The sequence below is a fragment of the Physeter macrocephalus genome, chromosome 6 (genome assembly GCF_002837175.3).
Source record: "Physeter macrocephalus isolate SW-GA chromosome 6, ASM283717v5, whole genome shotgun sequence".
Taxonomy (NCBI): domain Eukaryota; kingdom Metazoa; phylum Chordata; class Mammalia; order Artiodactyla; family Physeteridae; genus Physeter; species Physeter macrocephalus.
The window spans coordinates 84827975-84846666 of record NC_041219.1 but is presented as its reverse complement, the minus strand read 5'-3'; the positions used below and the strand labels follow the sequence as shown (position 1 = coordinate 84846666).

At 46.7% G+C, this 18692-nt stretch overlaps 1 protein-coding gene across 1 annotated transcript in view; it reads right to left on the bottom strand.

Moving 5' to 3' along the window:
* Positions 1 to 18692, bottom strand: part of R3HDM2 (R3H domain containing 2) — a 169321-nt gene that overhangs the window by 3341 nt on the left and 147288 nt on the right. The window contains exons 15-23 of the mRNA XM_028491204.2: positions 18497 to 18666; positions 14154 to 14255; positions 11276 to 11518; positions 9749 to 9875; positions 8953 to 9113; positions 8331 to 8485; positions 7024 to 7124; positions 1620 to 1789; positions 693 to 840 (exon numbers count right to left, since the gene is read on the bottom strand). Of these exons, the coding sequence (XP_028347005.1) occupies positions 693 to 840; positions 1620 to 1789; positions 7024 to 7124; positions 8331 to 8485; positions 8953 to 9113; positions 9749 to 9875; positions 11276 to 11518; positions 14154 to 14255; positions 18497 to 18666 (1377 nt within the window). The remainder of the gene's footprint in view (positions 1 to 692; positions 841 to 1619; positions 1790 to 7023; positions 7125 to 8330; positions 8486 to 8952; positions 9114 to 9748; positions 9876 to 11275; positions 11519 to 14153; positions 14256 to 18496; positions 18667 to 18692) is intronic.

Here is an 18692-nt window from a genome sequence, read left to right as displayed (position 1 = left end):
AGGCTCAGCGGCCATGGCTCACGGGCCCAGCTGCTCCGCGGCATGTGGGATCCTCCCAGACCGGGGCGCGAACCCGGTTCCCCTGCATCGGCAGGCGGACGCGCAACCACTGCGCCACCAGGGAAGCCCTTTATACTGCTTTTGATAGCCAAGGCAGAAAGCAGATAAGATTATTTCCATCTTATGTGTGATTAACCTCATTTTATATATTAGGAAACTGAGGTCCCATTTTAAGTTTAAGTAACATGTTCAACATCACAAAGCTAGTTAGTTGTAGAACTAGAATTTGAACCCAAGTCTTTTAACTCAAATCCAGTATTCCCTCTTCTAAAACCATAACGTTTCTGACACATACCGTTTCTGACACCACCCCATATTCCCAACCCTCAGACTCAGTACTGATGGATTAAACTCTTTGTTGTTCATTAGAAAGTTCAGTGAAGTGCTTTTGCCTGGCTCATAGTCACCAGGGACTTGGAAGTAAATACTAAATATCTAACGGAAATCTAGAGTAAATTAACTATGGGCAGCACTAAAGAGGGGCAGGTGTCTTTGGCCTCAACAGGGCCAGAGTTGGATGACCAGCCACACCGCTTCCCTGCCTGTTGCTGCCCTCTCGATCTTGGGAATGGGATGGGAATGGGATGCGAACGGGGAATTTGACAGCAACCAGCCCTTATCTAACCCCTTACCCTGTGCTGGACCCCCAGGACGGGGGAACTGTGTGAGGACAGGAAGGGGACTGAGTCCTGTGCAGACGTTGCTGAGGCTGGTGACAGGAGAGGGTGCTGGAGACTGAGTAGGAGATGTGACGGGGCTGCTGCTCATTTGTGTGTTGGCCTGTGGGAGAGAGAGGAGCACACATCATACAAACACCAAACATCACCCTCTGGATATTCCTATGGCTTGGCTTAAAAGTCACCTCTCTCAGGAAACTTCTCTTGCTGAACTCTGTCAAAGTCAGACTGCTCCTTCAAACTAGCCCCTTAGTCCCTAATTACTTTGTATCATTATTATTTTAAAATTAATTTTATTTTTGGCTGTGTTGGGTCTTTGCTGCTGCGCGTGGGCTTTCTCTAGTTGCGGTGAGTGGGGGCTACTCTTCGTTGCAGTGCGCAGGCTTCTCATTGCGGTGGCTTCTCTTGTTGCGGAGCACGGGCTCTAGGCATGTGGGCTTCAGGAGTTGTGGCACGTGTGCTCCATAGTTGTGGCTCACGGGCTCTAGAGCACAGGGTCAGTAGTTGTGGCGCACAGACTTAGTTGCTCCGCGGCATGTGGGATCTTCCCGGACCAGGGCTCGAACCCGTGTCCCCTGCACTGGCAGGCAGATTCTTAACCACTGCACCACCAGGGAAGCCCAGTTTGTGTTATTTTAATATCCACTTTTTGACATACTGTTTTAAGTATTCCCTTAGCATTTTCAAGCATGTGTCCCATCTGCCACCTTAAATCTTAGGTTCCTTGAAAGAAGATGCTCTCCTCTATTTCTTGTGTTTCTTCCCGAAAAGTGCCCAGGGAAAGACAAGTAACAGAGGTTGCTCAGTCAATGGCAAAGATTACTTCCTGAGAACAATCTGGTTACCTCCCTGCTAAGACAAAGCTGGGTTGCAGGGACTCACCTGGGGGCTACTGTCAGGACTGTACAGGTCTCCAGGTTTCTGCCCCCGCTGGTCCATGCTGTAATATTTACAGTGACTCCACTGGACCATGGATGGGTTCTGGGGGGGCTGGGGTCCATTAGGGACATTCAGCTGCATGACCACCACACCTGGTCCAGAAGGTGACACTCCTGGGTGGCAGGAAAAAAGCAGTTGGCTGTGGATTCAAACTACATTTTAGTCCTGTCAGCTAACCGTAGGTAGGAAAGCCAGTAAGCAAATCCACCTACTGGCTTCAGGGTCACTTAAACTGTGTCCTGCCAGGAATCTGAGATGGTTGCTGATTTGGTCTCTGACTCTCTCTCAGACCAGTGGAAACTTCGAACCAGTGGAAGTTTGAGTGGAAGATGCCAATGCCCTCGTGGCCTTCACCTGGTGAGGGGTACTTTGGTATGCTTGGCAGAAAACTACTTCATTTCTGTCAAAGTTGGGTATTACCAAATGCCCAGGTCAGACCGCTCAAATGTCTGGGCATGGTACAGGTCCCAGTTTGGGGCTTGGGCCAGGGCTGCAGGCACGTGCAGGCTTTTCTGGTAATGACTGCAGATAAGTCAGAGATCTCTGGTTGTTCTGGAGAAGATAATGTGCATAGCTTCACTAAGCCAGATCCAGGATATAATTCTTGAGCAAGGGTTGGGTGAATTGAGAACATTTCAAGTAGAGGGAATGGCATAGAGATGTATGTCATACTCAGGAAATGACAAATAATTCAAGGTGCTAAGGCACAGGGGCTATGTAGGGGAAGTAGTAGGAGATGAGATACATTTATTCATTTATTCAACAAACGTTTACTGAACATTTGTCTATGTGCCAGTTCCTATGCTGGGCACTGGGTATACAAAACAAACAAACACACAAAAAAGACTGGTCTCTACCCCCATGGAATGAACAGTCTATTAGGGAGTCGGACATTAAACAAATAGCTGGTGTCAGAGTTTGAAGCACATTCTGGTAAGGGTTGTATCCCGTAGGTGTTGGGAACAGGACTTGTGTTTCAGAGAGCTAACCCAAGTGGCTGAATGTAAGATGGCTGAAGGGACGGAGAGACTAGTGACCAGAAGACTAGTTAGGAGGCTACTGAAACAGAACAAAGTGATTATGAATTAGAGCAGTGACAGCAGGAATGGAGTGGGAGGGTGAGACTCTCTGAAGGTTTTACTGACAGGTTCAAGGTGACTGACTGTATGCAGCCCTGAGGTTTTAGCCCAGGCAACCATGGATATACTCTTACCCTCTCACAGTCTGGGGGAAGGAAAGGGCTCAATGAGGAGGAACATTAAGTCCTGAATCTTCCTCATGGTGAAAAGCAAGGTAAGGGGTCAGGGAGAAGCAGTCTGATAGACAGTTCCTGCTGGGAGAGATGAGCAGGAGCTCTGCTTCCCCACGGGGGACTGTCCAGCATGAGGTTTTGCTCTTGACCCCCAGACTATATTTCTGTGGATGGACAGGCTGAGTTCATGTGTGTGTCTGGTGGTAGAGAAATGGGACTGAGGGTCGCTAGCTCGAAAACCTGCTGCAATGCTGCTGTCTTCATGGCTCAGTGCTCTGGGGCTGCCATTGCTGCCACCATCGCACTGCTTCCTGTGATGGGAAATGTTGCAGCCTCTGCCCTGGGCACCAGTCATGCTGGGAAGTGAGCATGATTGCTTTTCTCAGGTAGCATCAGTCAAAGGAAAGGAAAAGAAACAGTGGGAGGTCTGAGAGAACAGCTCAGGAGACATAGCATCTGTTGTACCCTATTCCCCAGTTTGTGCTCACCCCCATCCTCTAGGGCTCATATAATCAGAGAGCACAAATACTCAGAGCGACAGGCTCGACAGGCTCACCTCTCCCCTTCCCCTGCCAAAGGGGACAGGGTATTCATCAGCATGGCGTGTAAAAGGGCCACACGAAAACTGTACAGTTGTGAAGTGTCATGCATTTAACAACTCCCCCTTTACTATAGCTGCTCTGGGCATTGTATTTCCCCACCCTAAGAGCTGCACCTGCTCCGATGTTCTTTACCCACAAAACTGCAACTGACCTTATTCAGACACCTCACTGCTACCTGAGGGGGCCAATGTAAAAATAATCAAATCTCTAGCTTTTCTGTAAGGCAGCTTATAACCTGAGCCTATTGCCCTGGGCCAGGAAAAGGCAGAGGATGTATGAGTATGTAGGGTGTGGGCATAAGCAAAGCAGTAGAAGCTCTTTCTAATACCAACATGTAGCCGTAAGGAGCTATTAGGGGGCTAAAGTGGAGGGGGAAAGAGAACAAAGTCCTCATATTATTTTCTCTGATCGAAACAAAAACAAAGGCAGGGTTCTCAGTTGAAGCCTCATTCCTGAGCTCCTCCCCTCACTGAGTCCTCTCCCGCTGGCCTGGAGTGTTGTACCTTCACTCAGCTGAGGACAGAGAGCACTACTCCGCTGATGAGATGATTTTTATGCTTCTCTTCCTCAAGCCAGAAGCTGGTGGCATCCATTAGCAGCTGAACTGTGGCTACTTCTTAATGCACGTGGCAAAAACCCCCCCAAATCCCCCAAAACGAAAACCCCCCATGGCACTGCCCAGTGACAGCGCTTCCACATAATCACGTTGGGGGAAGGAGCCTGGGTTGGAGTGGGAAGGGGGAGAAGGGAGTTGAATAAGGAAATTAGTTTCAGCTTGAAAGCTCTGAAAGGAGAGGGAACGTGTGAATGGCTTTTTAAGTGGCATCATTAAACCTGGGCAGAAAGGTCGATTGGGCAGAGCAAACTGCATAAATATAAACAGATGACATTTATGTCTGGCAGAATTGCTTTTGTTTTTGTTTTTTTAAAAAATCGCTGAGGTATAAAACTGATAAGGCTTCTTCCTTACCATCTGGAAAGGAATGTCCAGAGAAATAAAATCCCACAGGCATCTTTCCCAAATTACAAGATAGAATCCTATAGTATCTTCGTAGTTTTCCATTTTTTTGGTGGGGGAGAGGGTTATCTTCAGGGAGTGGGGATTGAAAAGAGTTAGTCTCAGCTTTGGAAAGCCCTCAGCTACAAAATGAGTCAGTAAGTAGGTGAGAAGCTATTTCTGTATGTACCTCACTCTGGCCGTGCTGCTGTGTCACTGTGAGTTGAGAGTCTGTGCATAGGTTTCACTGCCATTTCATGTCTGTGTGCCTCTTCCCCAGACAAGCATCCCTGTAAAAACCTCAAGGGACCTGCAAGTCACTATTTTAGTGGGAAGAAAAGTATTTCCTGAGGTTATGGTTATATCTAATATCACAGTGGAGGAATTAACGTCCAGGCCTGGGGGTAAATTGGGCAACTACAAAAATGTATTAGTAAACTGGAACAATTGCTCTAGAACAGCCAATCCTAATCCCTACCTTTATTTTTGGAAAAGTGACCATGTTGCTACATGGGAGAAGGGCGGGTGACTGTCCTCTGAAGGTGACATAGCAGCCCTTGTGGGGAATGCCAGCCTTCTATCTTTCCAGTAAAGGGCAAACTGGAAAGGAAGGTGTAAGAAGCACTTTTTCTTTTCTTCCACTTCCTCTTAGATTCCCATGAGCAGGGATTGAAGACTTTTAAGATCGATGCTATGGTGAATAGGTCTCTTAGATGATGTGGGTGGAAGAGAGGATTCCATCATCTAGGAAAAGTACAAGGGGTCAGTCAGAAGCCTAGGGTCAATCAGGGTAGCCAGAAGGAAAGGAAATATAACAGAAAATTCTAAAGCAGCAAGGAAATTAGATGATGAAGAGGGTTTTGTCTATTTCTATTAATTTGGGAAGAGCCTAGATTATCTCCTTCCAATCCCAGTCCAGATCTCTAGTGCTGCCAACTTTCAGAATAATAGCTGTTTCAGTTTACTTAATTAACCCAGCACTAGGTCCAGAGTAGGTACTGAAAAATTATTTTCACTTGATTTGTTTCTAATTCATCTTGTATTTGCAAATGAAGAGACATAACTGCAGAGACTCAACAGATATACTGATATACCACTAAGGATATATACAAAAATTCACATACAAGTATACCCATATGCACACGCACACACTTATTTTAACAAACAGGAGAGAAAATGCCCTGAGGTGCCAAGCACCACCACAGGCTACAGCAGTTCTTGGAGCTGGTTTCTATAATTCCCATACCCCGCTGGGAATTTCAAGGTCAAGTGCCCCTGGCGGACACTAGGAGAAACAACTAGAGAGACCAATAATGTAATAAAGGGTAATAAGGGTTGGTGAATTTTAAAACCTCAGCCTGTAAGAGATCCATGGTTGGTCTGGATAAAGGAAGAAGTCATTACATTGAAGGTAAGAACTGATCATGTCTTGTGAGCAAGCTTAATTCTGGAATCTACTCCAGAGCACCTAACATAGAGCACAGAAAATCTTATGTGAAAAATATTCCATTTCTCAAATGAGAAAAATTGGCAAAATACCTCCTTCTCACCAGAAGAGGGAACCCTGACATTCCCACAATAGAGCTGAATGGGGATGGCTGGAGGCTACCTTAAGACCTCCTCCCCTCCAGAACCCATGAAGTCTACTTAACTGCAGAGTAATGATATGTCAGGGTTGGGTGAAAGGGAAACAAAGCAGCTGTACTTGGTCTATTGGGGGAGTTCTCGGCAAAGACAGATAGTGAGAGGCTGCAAGGCATAAGTCTATTCACCTGGGATAACTGGCCCCTCTAAAGAAGGCCTTTAGCTATTTAACATGATATCCATTTATTTCCTAATGGAGGGAAAGGAATAGAGTACAGAAACCTGTTGAAAATGTGTTACTGAGGATGTAGCATGGGTTATAGAAAGTGAAAAGACCCAAGTTCAAGCTCTAGGACTGTGATCTTAGGCAAGATCATTTATTCTCTTTGAGTCTTAAATTTCCTCTTCACTAAGTTGTGGTGAGAATGGAAAATGACACAATGTATGCGAGCACATATGAAAAACCACTAAACAAATCTAAGATATGATTTTAAAAGCATTTTATCAGCCTCCTTCACACTCCCAAGAGAAAATAAAAGCTGTTTACAGGAAGAATGAGTGCAACAGACAGAAGTAAGCACTTTGGGTCTCAAAGGCATGTGAGTGTTGAGTGTAGTGCTGGATTCAGCAAAGAGGGAGAGGGAGAGGGAGAGAAAACAAGGAACTCAATCGACATGTGACTCCCCAGGGATAGGGATCAGGCAACCAACCTCACCTCTTGAGGGGTCAATTTCAGCACCTCTGGAAAACACCAGCCAGCTAGGACTTTGGTCTTCCCTCATGATGGGGTCACAGTTGGGGACAGAGCCAATCCCTGAACTCTCTTTGTCCTTCCCAGCTCTAAAGCACAAGTCCTTCAGCAGTGTTTTCTCTCACCAGTGCCCAAGACCCCTCAATTCTTTATCCTCTTACCTGAGTACTGCTGTGGCATCTGTGGTGGACTGCAGGGAGAGGGAGACTGAGGCATCTGGTACTGCTCAGAGCCAGGAGGTTGCAGAAACCCCACAGAAGGGCTGAGGAGATGGAGAAGAGAAGAGTGGTAAAGCGGTAGAGGGAGGAACGCAACTCCTGGCAGACAGCTGTTGCTTCCTGGGCCTCCCCTGTGGGAAGTCAAGGCAGCTACAAGCCATTCCCAGACCAATTTGCCATGCGATTTCTAAAATCACTCATCAGTTCAAAGTTAATTATATATATTTGTACTTGATCATCTTTCAATTAGGAAGCTGCTAAGCAGTGCTACAGATGGAACGTTAGTAACACATGCTCTTCCCAACAGTGTAGAAACACCAAACACATACATGTGCGCGCATGCGCGCACGCGCACACACACACACACACACACACACACACACGCACACACACACTCTGAGAAACACAGCAGAAACACAAAGAGAATGCCAGAGACAGACACACAGGGCTAAAGTGCTAGAGAGAGATGGGCAAAAAATAACTAAGGAGATTTAGGATATTTTCTCAATGGCAAACACATATAGTCAACTAAAGACAAATGGGGAAAAATCTCACAAAACTCAAGACAACATGGAGACATACACATAAAAAGACAGAAATGTGGACACTGAGAGAGACACAGAAATACATCGAGGTAGGCCCAGACTTGAGTTCTAGTCCCAGCTCTGCTTCTACTAACTAGTTGTGACTTTGGGCAAGTTTCTTAACATCCTCAGTTGGAATTTCCTCATTTATAAAAGAAGGGAGAAAAATAAAACAAGGGGAGCGGACTATTAGACACTTAGAAATGTCTAAATACTTAGACATTTCTAAGGTAACTTCTACCTCTAAAATTCTATTAGCTATGAGCTATACTAAGATATATATAAATAGACATATAGAAATAGGCTATCAGATTCATCCATGGATATAGAGGTACACAGAAAAATTTACATATGTATACTCCAAATTGCTTTTTTAAAATAAGAAGCAGTCTCTATCTCATAGTTCTGAATCCCACTGATTAGAAAAACAAAAAATGGGGGAAATTATAAATCCTCTGTCTCCGAAGCAGGAATTTTTCCTGCTAATGAATTCTTATGCAAATATCGAATTGACAAGAAGAGAATGAACTCCCTCATGTTCTACCTGCTTTAGGGTACCACTGGGATCTTTACCCCTGCCTTTTGTTCCCAGTGGAAACAAAACCATGGTGCAACAGTTGCTAAAGGTCTGTGGGAGATGCACCCCAACTCTCTGGAAGTTCTCACCTTGTACCGTTCTGCTGAGCTGAAGGGATCATGCTGTAATACACTGGTACGCCCCCTGCTGGGAGGCCCGCTTGCACAGATTGGCTCGCAGGGACCAGCATGGGTTGCTGGAAAGGCGGCTGGACCACATTTTGCGAGTCATTACCCACTGGGACCTGGGTGGAGACAAGAAGAGAATGACCACTCTTACTCCCAAAGAGTTCATCCAAAGAACAGCCTCTGGTCATCACTAGACCAGGACACTCTAACCTCCTTCCCTACCTTTAGAGACTCCTATTCTCCTTACCTGCATAAAGGAAATGCTTAGAGCTACCTCCATTCCCTTCCTCTCCAAACCTCACCCATGGGCATGTGATGTACAGGAAGGAGCCTAATTTCCTCTAGATCCTACTTTTCTGGGCATATACTCGTTTGCATGGCTATATAAAAACCAAACAATTTAAATAAAGACTGTTCTCAGACTCTCTGGGCCTTCTCTCAGAGGAAGAAAACCTAAAACTTCTAGGGGTAAAGTGAACAATGTTTTAGTCTTCGAGTTGTCAGACTGGAGGATGTGGGAAGCTGTCCTCCTTTTCCTTATCCCAAGGACTGGGTGATCTTTCCTAGTACAGAATGCACCCACTTGGTAAGAAGGCAGTGGAGTGTACTGAACCACCAGGCCTTGCATCTGGCCCCCCATGCTGCTCCTCTGGCTGCTGAGCAGGCCCTGGTTCTGTGGCTGCTGGACCCCAATCATGCCTTGGTAAGCCGCCTGCTGCTGGTTAGGCATCATGGGCTGTAAACCTAGGGATGGGCAAAGCAGAGAAGACATTAGCATAGTATCAACAATGTTTAGGAGGTCACACTCTCTCAGTAATTTTCCTTCTATTTTACTTTTTCTTCTTCTGGAAATCACGGGTTCCTCTTTAGGACCCTAATCATTCCTGCCGCCCCCCGTCCCCTGCACCCCCTGCTTTTTACTTTATTTATTTTTAAAAATAAATCTATCTGTCTATTTATTTCTGGCTGCATTGGGTCTTTGTTGCTGTGCATGGGCTTTCTCTAGTTGCAGCGAGCGGGGGCTACTCTTTGTTGCGGTGTGCAGGCTTCTCACTGCAGTGGCTTCTCTTGTTGCAGAGCACAGGCTCTAGGTGCATGGGCTTCAGTAGTTGTGGCACGCGGGCTCAGTAGTTGTGGCTCGCGGGCTCTAGAGTGCAGGCTCAGTAGTTGTGGCACACGGGCTTAGTTGCTCCGCGGCATGTGGGATCTTCCTGGACCAGGGCTCGAACCCGTGTCCCCTGCATTAGCAGGCAGATTCTTAACCACTGCGCCACCAGGGAAGTCCCCCCTGCTTTTTAAACAGCAAAGGTAATAATTCTCTTTCCCAGTCTCCGCCCTTCCCTTACTCACTACCTTCTTACATCAGCGGTTCCTCTTACCAGGTTGCTGGGATGGCTGAGGCAGCTGTTGACCACGTTGGGGGCTGTAGGCCACCGGGTGAGAGAGAGGTCGATATTGCTGGTTGGAGTTAGGATACTGTCCAGGGGGATAGTAAGAAACCTGGATCTATGGTAAGAGGAAACAGATATATCAGAAAGTCCCTCAAATTCAGCCCCAACGTCCCCAAACTATTAAATACATCACGGTTAATTCCCAGAAATCTGTAAACGGAGCTATTTTGGGCCTGCAATTGCAGCATTAGTATACAAGTTTGAAACAGAACAGGAAAGATTTGTGTCATTTGAAAGATGGCCTTCTGACTAGAAAGAAAATTCTCAAATCAAGGTGGGGAAATGGAGGTGGGTAGGGGACAGTTATCCCCTCTGATTTGTCTACACTAGGGGAAGAAAGAAGGATTATAATACTGGACAAACTGAATTAGTGATTTATTTTTTAAAAAAATATTTATTTATTTGGCTGCGCCGGGTCTTAGTTGTGGCATGTGGGATCTTTTAGTTGCAGTATGCGGGCTGTAGGTGCAGCATGTGGGACCTAGTTCCCCGACCAAGGATCGAACCCAGGCCCCCTGCATTGGGAACACAGAGTCTTAACCACTGGACCACCAGGGAAGTCCCTGAATTAGTGATTTAAACCGGGAACCCAAGCCACTCACCTGCTGAGGGGGCTGCATGTAGCCCTGGGGTGGCAGGACTTGCTGAGTAGGTGGTGCATGGTTAGAGGTGGAATAGCTGGAAGTAGGGAGGGGCTGTCCTGTAGAAGCCATGATGAAGCTAGTCTGCTGAGGGTGCTGGGAGATAAGTGGGGGCTGGAACAGAGCTGAGGATGGGTCAGCTGCTTCGGTAGAACCTTGGCGGCTAAGGCTCATTTGTCCAAAGGGGTTGCTGAGATCATCTGTCTGTTGAGAGAGTGAGGGAGACCCAAGGACTGAGGTCATATCAAACCCCAGGTCTTTGGCTTCAACACAGACAGACAGACAGAAATAGTAGCCCTCTCTACAGCCTTCCTTACTTACACCAATTTGGGACACTCCTGCATGTGTGCCCTAGGAGGTGCTTTTTAGCCCTAAGCCTCTGTCATATGGTGTTTTAGTTTATTTTTTTTTCACAAGTGTTTTTTAAAAAAATTTATTTATTTTAGGCTGTGGCGCGTCTTCATTGCTGCGCGTGGGCCTTCTCTAGTTGTGGCGAGGGGGCCTACTCTTTGTTGCGGTGCGCGGGCTTCTCTTGCTGTAGAGCATGGGCTCTAGGGGCGTGGGCTTCAGTAGTTGTGGCACGCAGCTCAGTAGTTGTGGCTCTCAGGCTCTAGAGCACAGACTCAGTAGTCGTGGTGCATGGGCTTAGTTGCTCTGCGGCATGTGGGATCTTCCCAGACCAGGGCTCGAACCCTAGTTCCCCGACCAAGGATCGAACCCAGGCCCCCTGCATTGGGAACACAGAGTCTTAACCACTGGACCACCAGGGAAGTCCCTGAATTAGTGATTTAAACCGGGAACCCAAGCCACTCACCTGCTGAGGGGGCTGCATGTAGCCCTGGGGTGGCAGGACTTGCTGAGTAGGTGGTGCATGGTTAGAGGTGGAATAGCTGGAAGTAGGGAGGGGCTGTCCTGTAGAAGCCATGATGAAGCTAGTCTGCTGAGGGTGCTGGGAGATAAGTGGGGGCTGGAACAGAGCTGAGGATGGGTCAGCTGCTTCGGTAGAACCTTGGCGGCTAAGGCTCATTTGTCCAAAGGGGTTGCTGAGATCATCTGTCTGTTGAGAGAGTGAGGGAGACCCAAGGACTGAGGTCATATCAAACCCCAGGTCTTTGGCTTCAACACAGACAGACAGAGAGAAATAGTAGCCCTCTCTACAGCCTTCCTTACTTACACCAATTTGGGACACTCCTGCATGTGTGCCCTAGGAGGTGCTTTTTAGCCCTAAGCCTCTGTCATATGGTGTTTTAGTTTATTTTTTTTTCACAAGTGTTTTTTAAAAAAATTTATTTATTTTAGGCTGTGGCGCGTCTTCATTGCTGCGCGTGGGCCTTCTCTAGTTGTGGCGAGGGGGCCTACTCTTTGTTGCGGTGCGCGGGCTTCTCTTGCTGTAGAGCATGGGCTCTAGGGGCGTGGGCTTCAGTAGTTGTGGCACGCAGCTCAGTAGTTGTGGCTCTCAGGCTCTAGAGCACAGACTCAGTAGTCGTGGTGCATGGGCTTAGTTGCTCTGCGGCATGTGGGATCTTCCCAGACCAGGGCTCGAACCCGTGTCCCCTGCATTGGCAGGCGGATTCTTAACTACTGCGCCACCAGGGAAGCCCTCATACGGTGTTTTAAATTGCTATGAATTGAATAGCTGTTTGAAGCCCAACTCCAGAGCCAGTCTCCCTACCACATATGGGGTAACAATGGTCACTCTGATTATGATCTTTATTAGAATTAGTCCTGGGGAGATGGGAGCAATGACACAACTTCTATATATAGAAAAAACAGGACAAACTAGTGGGGAAAAAACCCTACAAAATCTTTCCATTTCCTGTCTTCCTCATGCCTCCAACCATACAAAGGGCCCCTACGTTGTCATAAATCTCGTTTTTATAATAAAGGACTCAGATAACACCTTGCGTGGATTATGGGTGGGTTCACGTGGCTCCCCAGCTCTGCCTATGCAGTGGAAAGACTGGTGGGCTCCCTGCTGCTCATCTCCTTACTCCCTCTTGCAACCATTTCCACCCCTGTTCTCTGACACTTGCCTAGAGTTCTCCTGCCCTTCAGAAACCACTTCCAATTCTCACCTCTGAAAGGAGGCCAGGGTGAGTGGCTGAGCTGGAGGGCGAGACTGACTGGCTAGTCTGTAATTGCCTTCTCTCTCAGCCCTCTTCTCTAAGCAGAAAGAGTGAGGGTGTTCCATCCCTCACTTGTATGGTGATAGGTTAGTCTGTTAACTTCCTCATCTTTTTTGCTCCATGGACAGTAATCAAAATACACATATACATACACATGCAGAGCAGAAGTTCTTTTGCAAATGAAACTAGCAGAAACAAAAGGTAATGCTTTCCTGTGGTTTCACTCACTTTTCAGGGATATGATCTTAGCTATTTTGCTACCTTAGTGGGCAGGAATAGATGACAGGAGGACTGGACTGCAGTTACTATTTTGAGGTTCATATTCTAGAACTTTTCAGAATGGAGATAAGAGGTGGGAGGAAAGAGGGGTTTCTAGTAAAAAAGCAGACAGGGCTTCCCTGGTGGTGCAGTGGTTGGGAGTCCGTCTGCCGATGCAGGGGACGCGGGTTCATGCCCCGGTCCGGGGGGATCCCACATGCCGTGGAGCGGCTAGGCACGTGAGCCGTGGCCGCTGAGCCTGTGCATCCGGAGCCTTTGCTCCGCGGCGGGAGAGGCCACAGCAGTGAGAGGCCTGCGTACCGCAAAAAAAAAAAAAAAAAAAAAAAAGCAGACAGGTGTGATTAACACAACATTTAAAAAAAAATCAGGGCTTATCAACTATGAGACAAATCAGATCTTCAAAGGATTTGTAGTCAGGGTACGAACAATTTAAACAGCATGTGCTATTCAACAGAAGAGGATACTTTTAATATGAAATAATATCATAAAATAGGGGAACATTTTAAGTTTTTACCAGTCGTACCAGAGAAATCTGCAACTGTTTTTATTTTTTAAATAAATAAATTTATTTATTTATTTATGGCTGCATTTGGTCTTCATTGCTGTGCGCGGGTTTTCTCTAGTTGTGGTGAGCGGGGGCTACTCTTCGTTGCGGTGCGCAGGCTTCTCATTGCAATAGCTTGTCTTGTTGCAGAGCACGGGCTCTAGGCACGAGGGCTTCAGTAGTTGTGGCTCACGGGCTCTAGAGCACAGGCTCAGTAGTTGTGGCACACGGGCTTAGTTGCTCCACGGCATGTGGGATCTTCCCGGACCAGGGCTCAAACCCATGTCCCCAGCATTGGCAGGCGGATTCTTAACCACTGCGCCACCAGGGAAGTCCCTGTGTTTTTATTTTTAAAGGAAATTATAAAGAATCATTCTGTACAGAATAAACTGGGTTCCTCAGACATGTCCTGGGAGCAGATGAGATGAAGGATGCACATGGTAGAGAGGATGAGGAGCCCAGGTTAGACCAACATCTGATTTTGTTCCCTGTCCTGAAACTCAGGGGAATTCAGTGTTCTTCTCTGTCTTACATTTAGGCATCTTTTGACGCCTAAAGTACTGTTAGGAGGTCACTAGAATGAAGTATAGTTCAGCCTGTGCTGGCCCCTCAAGAAGAAATACCTTCTAACAATGGTCCTCTAAACAGCACAACTGTTTTGCACGGTTGTCACAGACTGACCCAGACATGCCCAGACACAGGCCACACACGGACAAGACAAAAAGGGGGAATGGAGTTTATACCATGTTGTACTGCTGGGGCGGAGAGACTGGCAGAAGGACTTGGGGACAGGAGCCTGGAGAGAACGGAACAGGCTGCGGAGAGGGCTGCAGAGCCGGGACTGGCTGTGGACCAGCAGAGAGACATGTGGAAAGGAAAGAGAAAAGGGAGGTACAGGGAGAGGCATAGGTGGGGGTGGGGGTGGGGCAGAGATGGGGAGGGAAAGGGAAGGAACAACAAGGTTAATCATAAAAGAAATTTCACATGAAAAGTAAGGCTTCTGAGCAGACTGGAGACCAAGCCCAGGACAGCTCATGGTTTTCACATCTCTGACAAATAAGCAATCTCTCCTATCAGTACAGACACACTGCACACTCTGCCCCATTAGCCACTGAGAACTCTGAAGCTGTTGTGAGCAATCTCAGAGCCAGGGTCTGCCGCCTGATCCCAAACACAGCTTTTTCCCCAAGCATTTTTCCTGAGCATAGGATTCCTGGGGCGCATAACCCTCCTTGAATGCCCACGTGAGAAGGGATTCCTGCTTCTGTAGGAAGGGTCATCCAAGGTCTGGCTCGGCTCTCCCAGGCATGCTCCTGATTTTACACCACAGCTCTCCTGAAGGAAGTGCTCATTCATAAGGATCATCAGCCTCCCGAGGGCAGAGAAGGAAAAATAAGCCAGTTCACACCTGGTTCCGCTACTTCCTCCTGCTCCAGTGATTGTTCTATGCTCCTCCAGGCTGTGAGGGCAGTATGAAAAATGCTCCCATAAGCAAACAGGGAGGAATTTAAGAATAAAATATAAATAGCCTAGTTTTAGCTTTTGTTCCTTCAGTCCCTTCACTAGTCTCAAGCAGGAGGACTTGCTTATTAGGAACATGGTGTGTTCTAAACCAGCTAATGGGGAGTTATTTTTTTCTCTCTCGTCTTCCCCTCTATCTAATTCAATCACCTCATCGGTTCTCCAGTCATAGCCTCTGGAGAAGCTATGAAGAGAAGGGGAAATAACACTGATATACATTGTCTCACTTACATACATTATCTCATTACAACCTCACAATAATCCTATAGGGAGATAAGATAACTTGTATCTGCAGTTAAGATAGTAAGGCTCAGAGAAATTAAATCATACACCCAGGACCACACAGCTAATGCAGCAGAGCAGGGATGGGAAGCTAGTTCTGCCTGACGTTCTCTACTCTAGCAGTAGGGAGGAGGTAAAGGAAGAAGTCAAACAAAATTACATAAACATCTTTTTGTTTGTGTAACTCTCCTTCCTCTTTCCAAAGTAGAGTATTAAGAGTTGTGGGGGACCAAGCTATCAATACTCTCCTGCCACGTATCTCCTGGGACAGCCTTTCACAGAGGGGACTGACAGTTCCAGAGGCAGAGAGTCCAGGAATTAGAAGACATCCAAGATGGAGAATACTCCTGATATCTGCATTAAATAAAATGTAAGTCATCTTGGCTAGGAAAATGTTACTGAGAATCCACTGTGTGACGTGGGAGAGATAACGCCACAGCCTTGAAAATAAGCTCTCAGCTCTCCTGGCACACCTATTTTCTGTAAGCCAGTGGCATTCCAAATACAACTGCTGGCCAAGCTGCTCAGCTTGAGCTACTTGTGCTGGTAACTTTTAGACCCATTTTCTATTATCCTAATCCACTTCTTTCTTGGGGGAGGGCCTGCCATACTTCAGGCCTTACATTCTCTGGGGGACAAGGGGAGGCCTTAGGGACAGTGAAGTGGTGAAACAACTTTGCCTGTTTTTCCTCGCATTTGTGAGCTCTGAGTAAAAAGTGAAGAGAGAAGAAAGGATGCTCCTCTGTTAGGCCTCTCCCAACTGAGGAAGAGTAGTGGTAAAGGCAGGCGTCTCAGTGCTATTTTTAAGTTATTCTACCACTACCCTCAGCTACAGTTCTCTTCTTAGAGTCTTAAACACCAGTTAGGGAACTTCAAAAAACCACTGGGAAGCCAAAGACTGGCCCTGAGGGATGTGACTGCCACCTACTGGTGACTTCTGGGCTAGATCACTGGCTCTTGGATCCTGACTGGACTCCATGGAGACGCTCAGAGGACCCCTTCTCAAGAATTCTACTCTAAGTTAATTGGGCAAATGGTAGTCACTGGTCCTTTAATCCTCAGTCTCACCCCTTGGTTTCAAATGTTCTACTGATATGTGATATGGAGGCCTACTCTGACAGCAGAGGCCTTCCAAGAAGAGAAAGAGCGTAGTTTAGCCAGCACTGTCCCCAGGCCTGGAGCAAATGCTTTTTGCTACAGAACTAAAGGTTTTTCTTCAAAAGGAGAACCCTTAGAGTAAGCACAGTGGTATATGTGTGTGTGTGGTCACTTCCTTCATCCCTTCACTGTTACGTACCATTTGAGAAACTAAACAGTAAGTATTCTGGGGCTCAGCAACTTGAGTTTGGAGAGCTACCAGTGCTGAGAGACAGGGAAAAAGAGAAAGGAAGGAAGAAAGAAAAAGGCAGTAGGAAGAGGAAGAAAGGGATAAAGAGAAAAGGAGTTATATATAATGGGGTGGTGCTGGTATAATATCAGCAGCTACCATGAGTGCTTCAGAGACACCAAAACTTAACCAGGCATAAGATTTTTTTAGTTTGGCATTTGTGATCACAATTAATTGCAGGAATAAATTTCTGAGATCTCTGTACCAAATAATGTTTTCCTGTCCCCAGTCTATAGGACCTAACCTAGTACTGTACTGCCGGTGGATGATCAATCAATACCAAGAACTGACCCACTGACCCTCATGATTCAGAAGCAGGGACAGAATCTCAGTAAAAGTTTGGGATTTAGGGCCGGTTACCTGAACATTCTATCTAAAAGCTTTTCAGTCCCCACTGGTTAGTCTCTTTACTTATCTTTTTATCCCCCTCCCACTCTTGCTGTCTGTTTCTAGATATGGACGGAAGAAGGAGACAGATGGAAGACTACGAGGGAGAAAAGGGAACAGAACTGTATTAAAATACACACATTTTAGAAAACTCAAAAAAATACTGGGACCTTAAAAAAGTGAGACACACACACAGAAACAGTAGGGGATGGCTGGAGGGAGAAGTTCAGAGTTTACTCACAGGTCTGAATTAAGACACAGACAGGGAAAAGCACACACACATGCTATGCTTCAGTATGGAGCAAGGTAAGCTAATGTGAAGGACACTTAATGAGGTGGTAGACAGATGGTGGTAGAATAAGAAAGAAAGTCAGGACTACAGAGAAACTGATTTAGGGACTGAGATGAAGGACTTGGAATGATCGGCATGTGTGTTACGTTAAGCCACAAAGCAGAGTTTCCTAGATCCTCACTGTTCTTTATTTTAGCTTCATTTCCCAATGTATGAATGGGGTAGTAATGGGCCATTCTGGGGTGTTTCCACTCTAGTTTCCAGTCCCTGGGGTATCAGGGCTTAGGACTTGCTTCTTGTACCTATGGAAGAGATATATCTGACGCCAAGCTGGACTAACTGAGCAGGGAGATGAGGGAGCCTGGGAGGTGAAATGAGAACTTAAACTGCAGCAGAAAAGAATATGGACATATTCTATTGGCTGACTACCAGAGCATACTTCAGGATAAAGTATAGGTTCTATTCATGAAGAGCTCTACTCATGGAAGAAAAGAGTAAGTGAAGATCTCAGCATATCTCTCCTCAGAGTATTAAGGAGACTTTAAACCTAAAATACCGAGGAGGTTCCAGCTTAGAATAGGATCTGATTCTTATGCTGATGACTTGCATGGTCTCCACAGAAGCAAAACTTAAACCCTAGTTGGTACCAACATCTAACAGGCCAGCAACAGAAGGAGAAAGAGAGAGCTCTTTCTCTCTCAGGAAACAAAGACAACACTGGGGGGTTTTGTGTTTTATGGCAGGGGTTTTAATGAGTGTTATTTCCTTTCCCCCAAACCTCAACATATAAATATTTGTTTATGGGTCAACAGCCATATGAATACACTCAGCTAGACTATGGTAGGAGCTGTGATGTTTTCAAGCTCCATGTATGGATATAGGGAGCAAAATCGCTTTGCTAATTACACAGGATAGAGGGAGACGGAGTAGAGTAGGAATGTGGAATAGGGTAGAAGGTCCCACTGACAGTTCTCAGGAGGAAGAGAAGGAAATAAAAAGCACAACAACTCCCAGGGTGACGCTACTAAGAACACTTTGGCCAAACCTCTGCCCTTCCTCTTCTCTCCCCACAACTCACATACGAGAGGTGGGGGAGGGAGTGGCATAACTCCAAAAACAGATCTTTCCTGCCACCCACAGCACAAGAGACATGACTGTACCTCCAGAGCTTGCCTGAATCAGAGCGGAGGGGGCTCTGGCACCGAGTGGTGACTCACCTGTGAGATCATGTGATTATTCAAGGGTGGCTGCTGCTGAGGCGTGGGTGGGAGAGCAGGAAGTTGCTGCTGCTGCGGCTGCTGCTGCTGGGCAGTACAAGGGAGAAGGCCCCGGACAGACTGGGATGAGGTGACCTGGCTGCACACTTCTGGGGCACCTAGCGCCATACCTAAGGCAAAGAGGAGACCCAGCAAG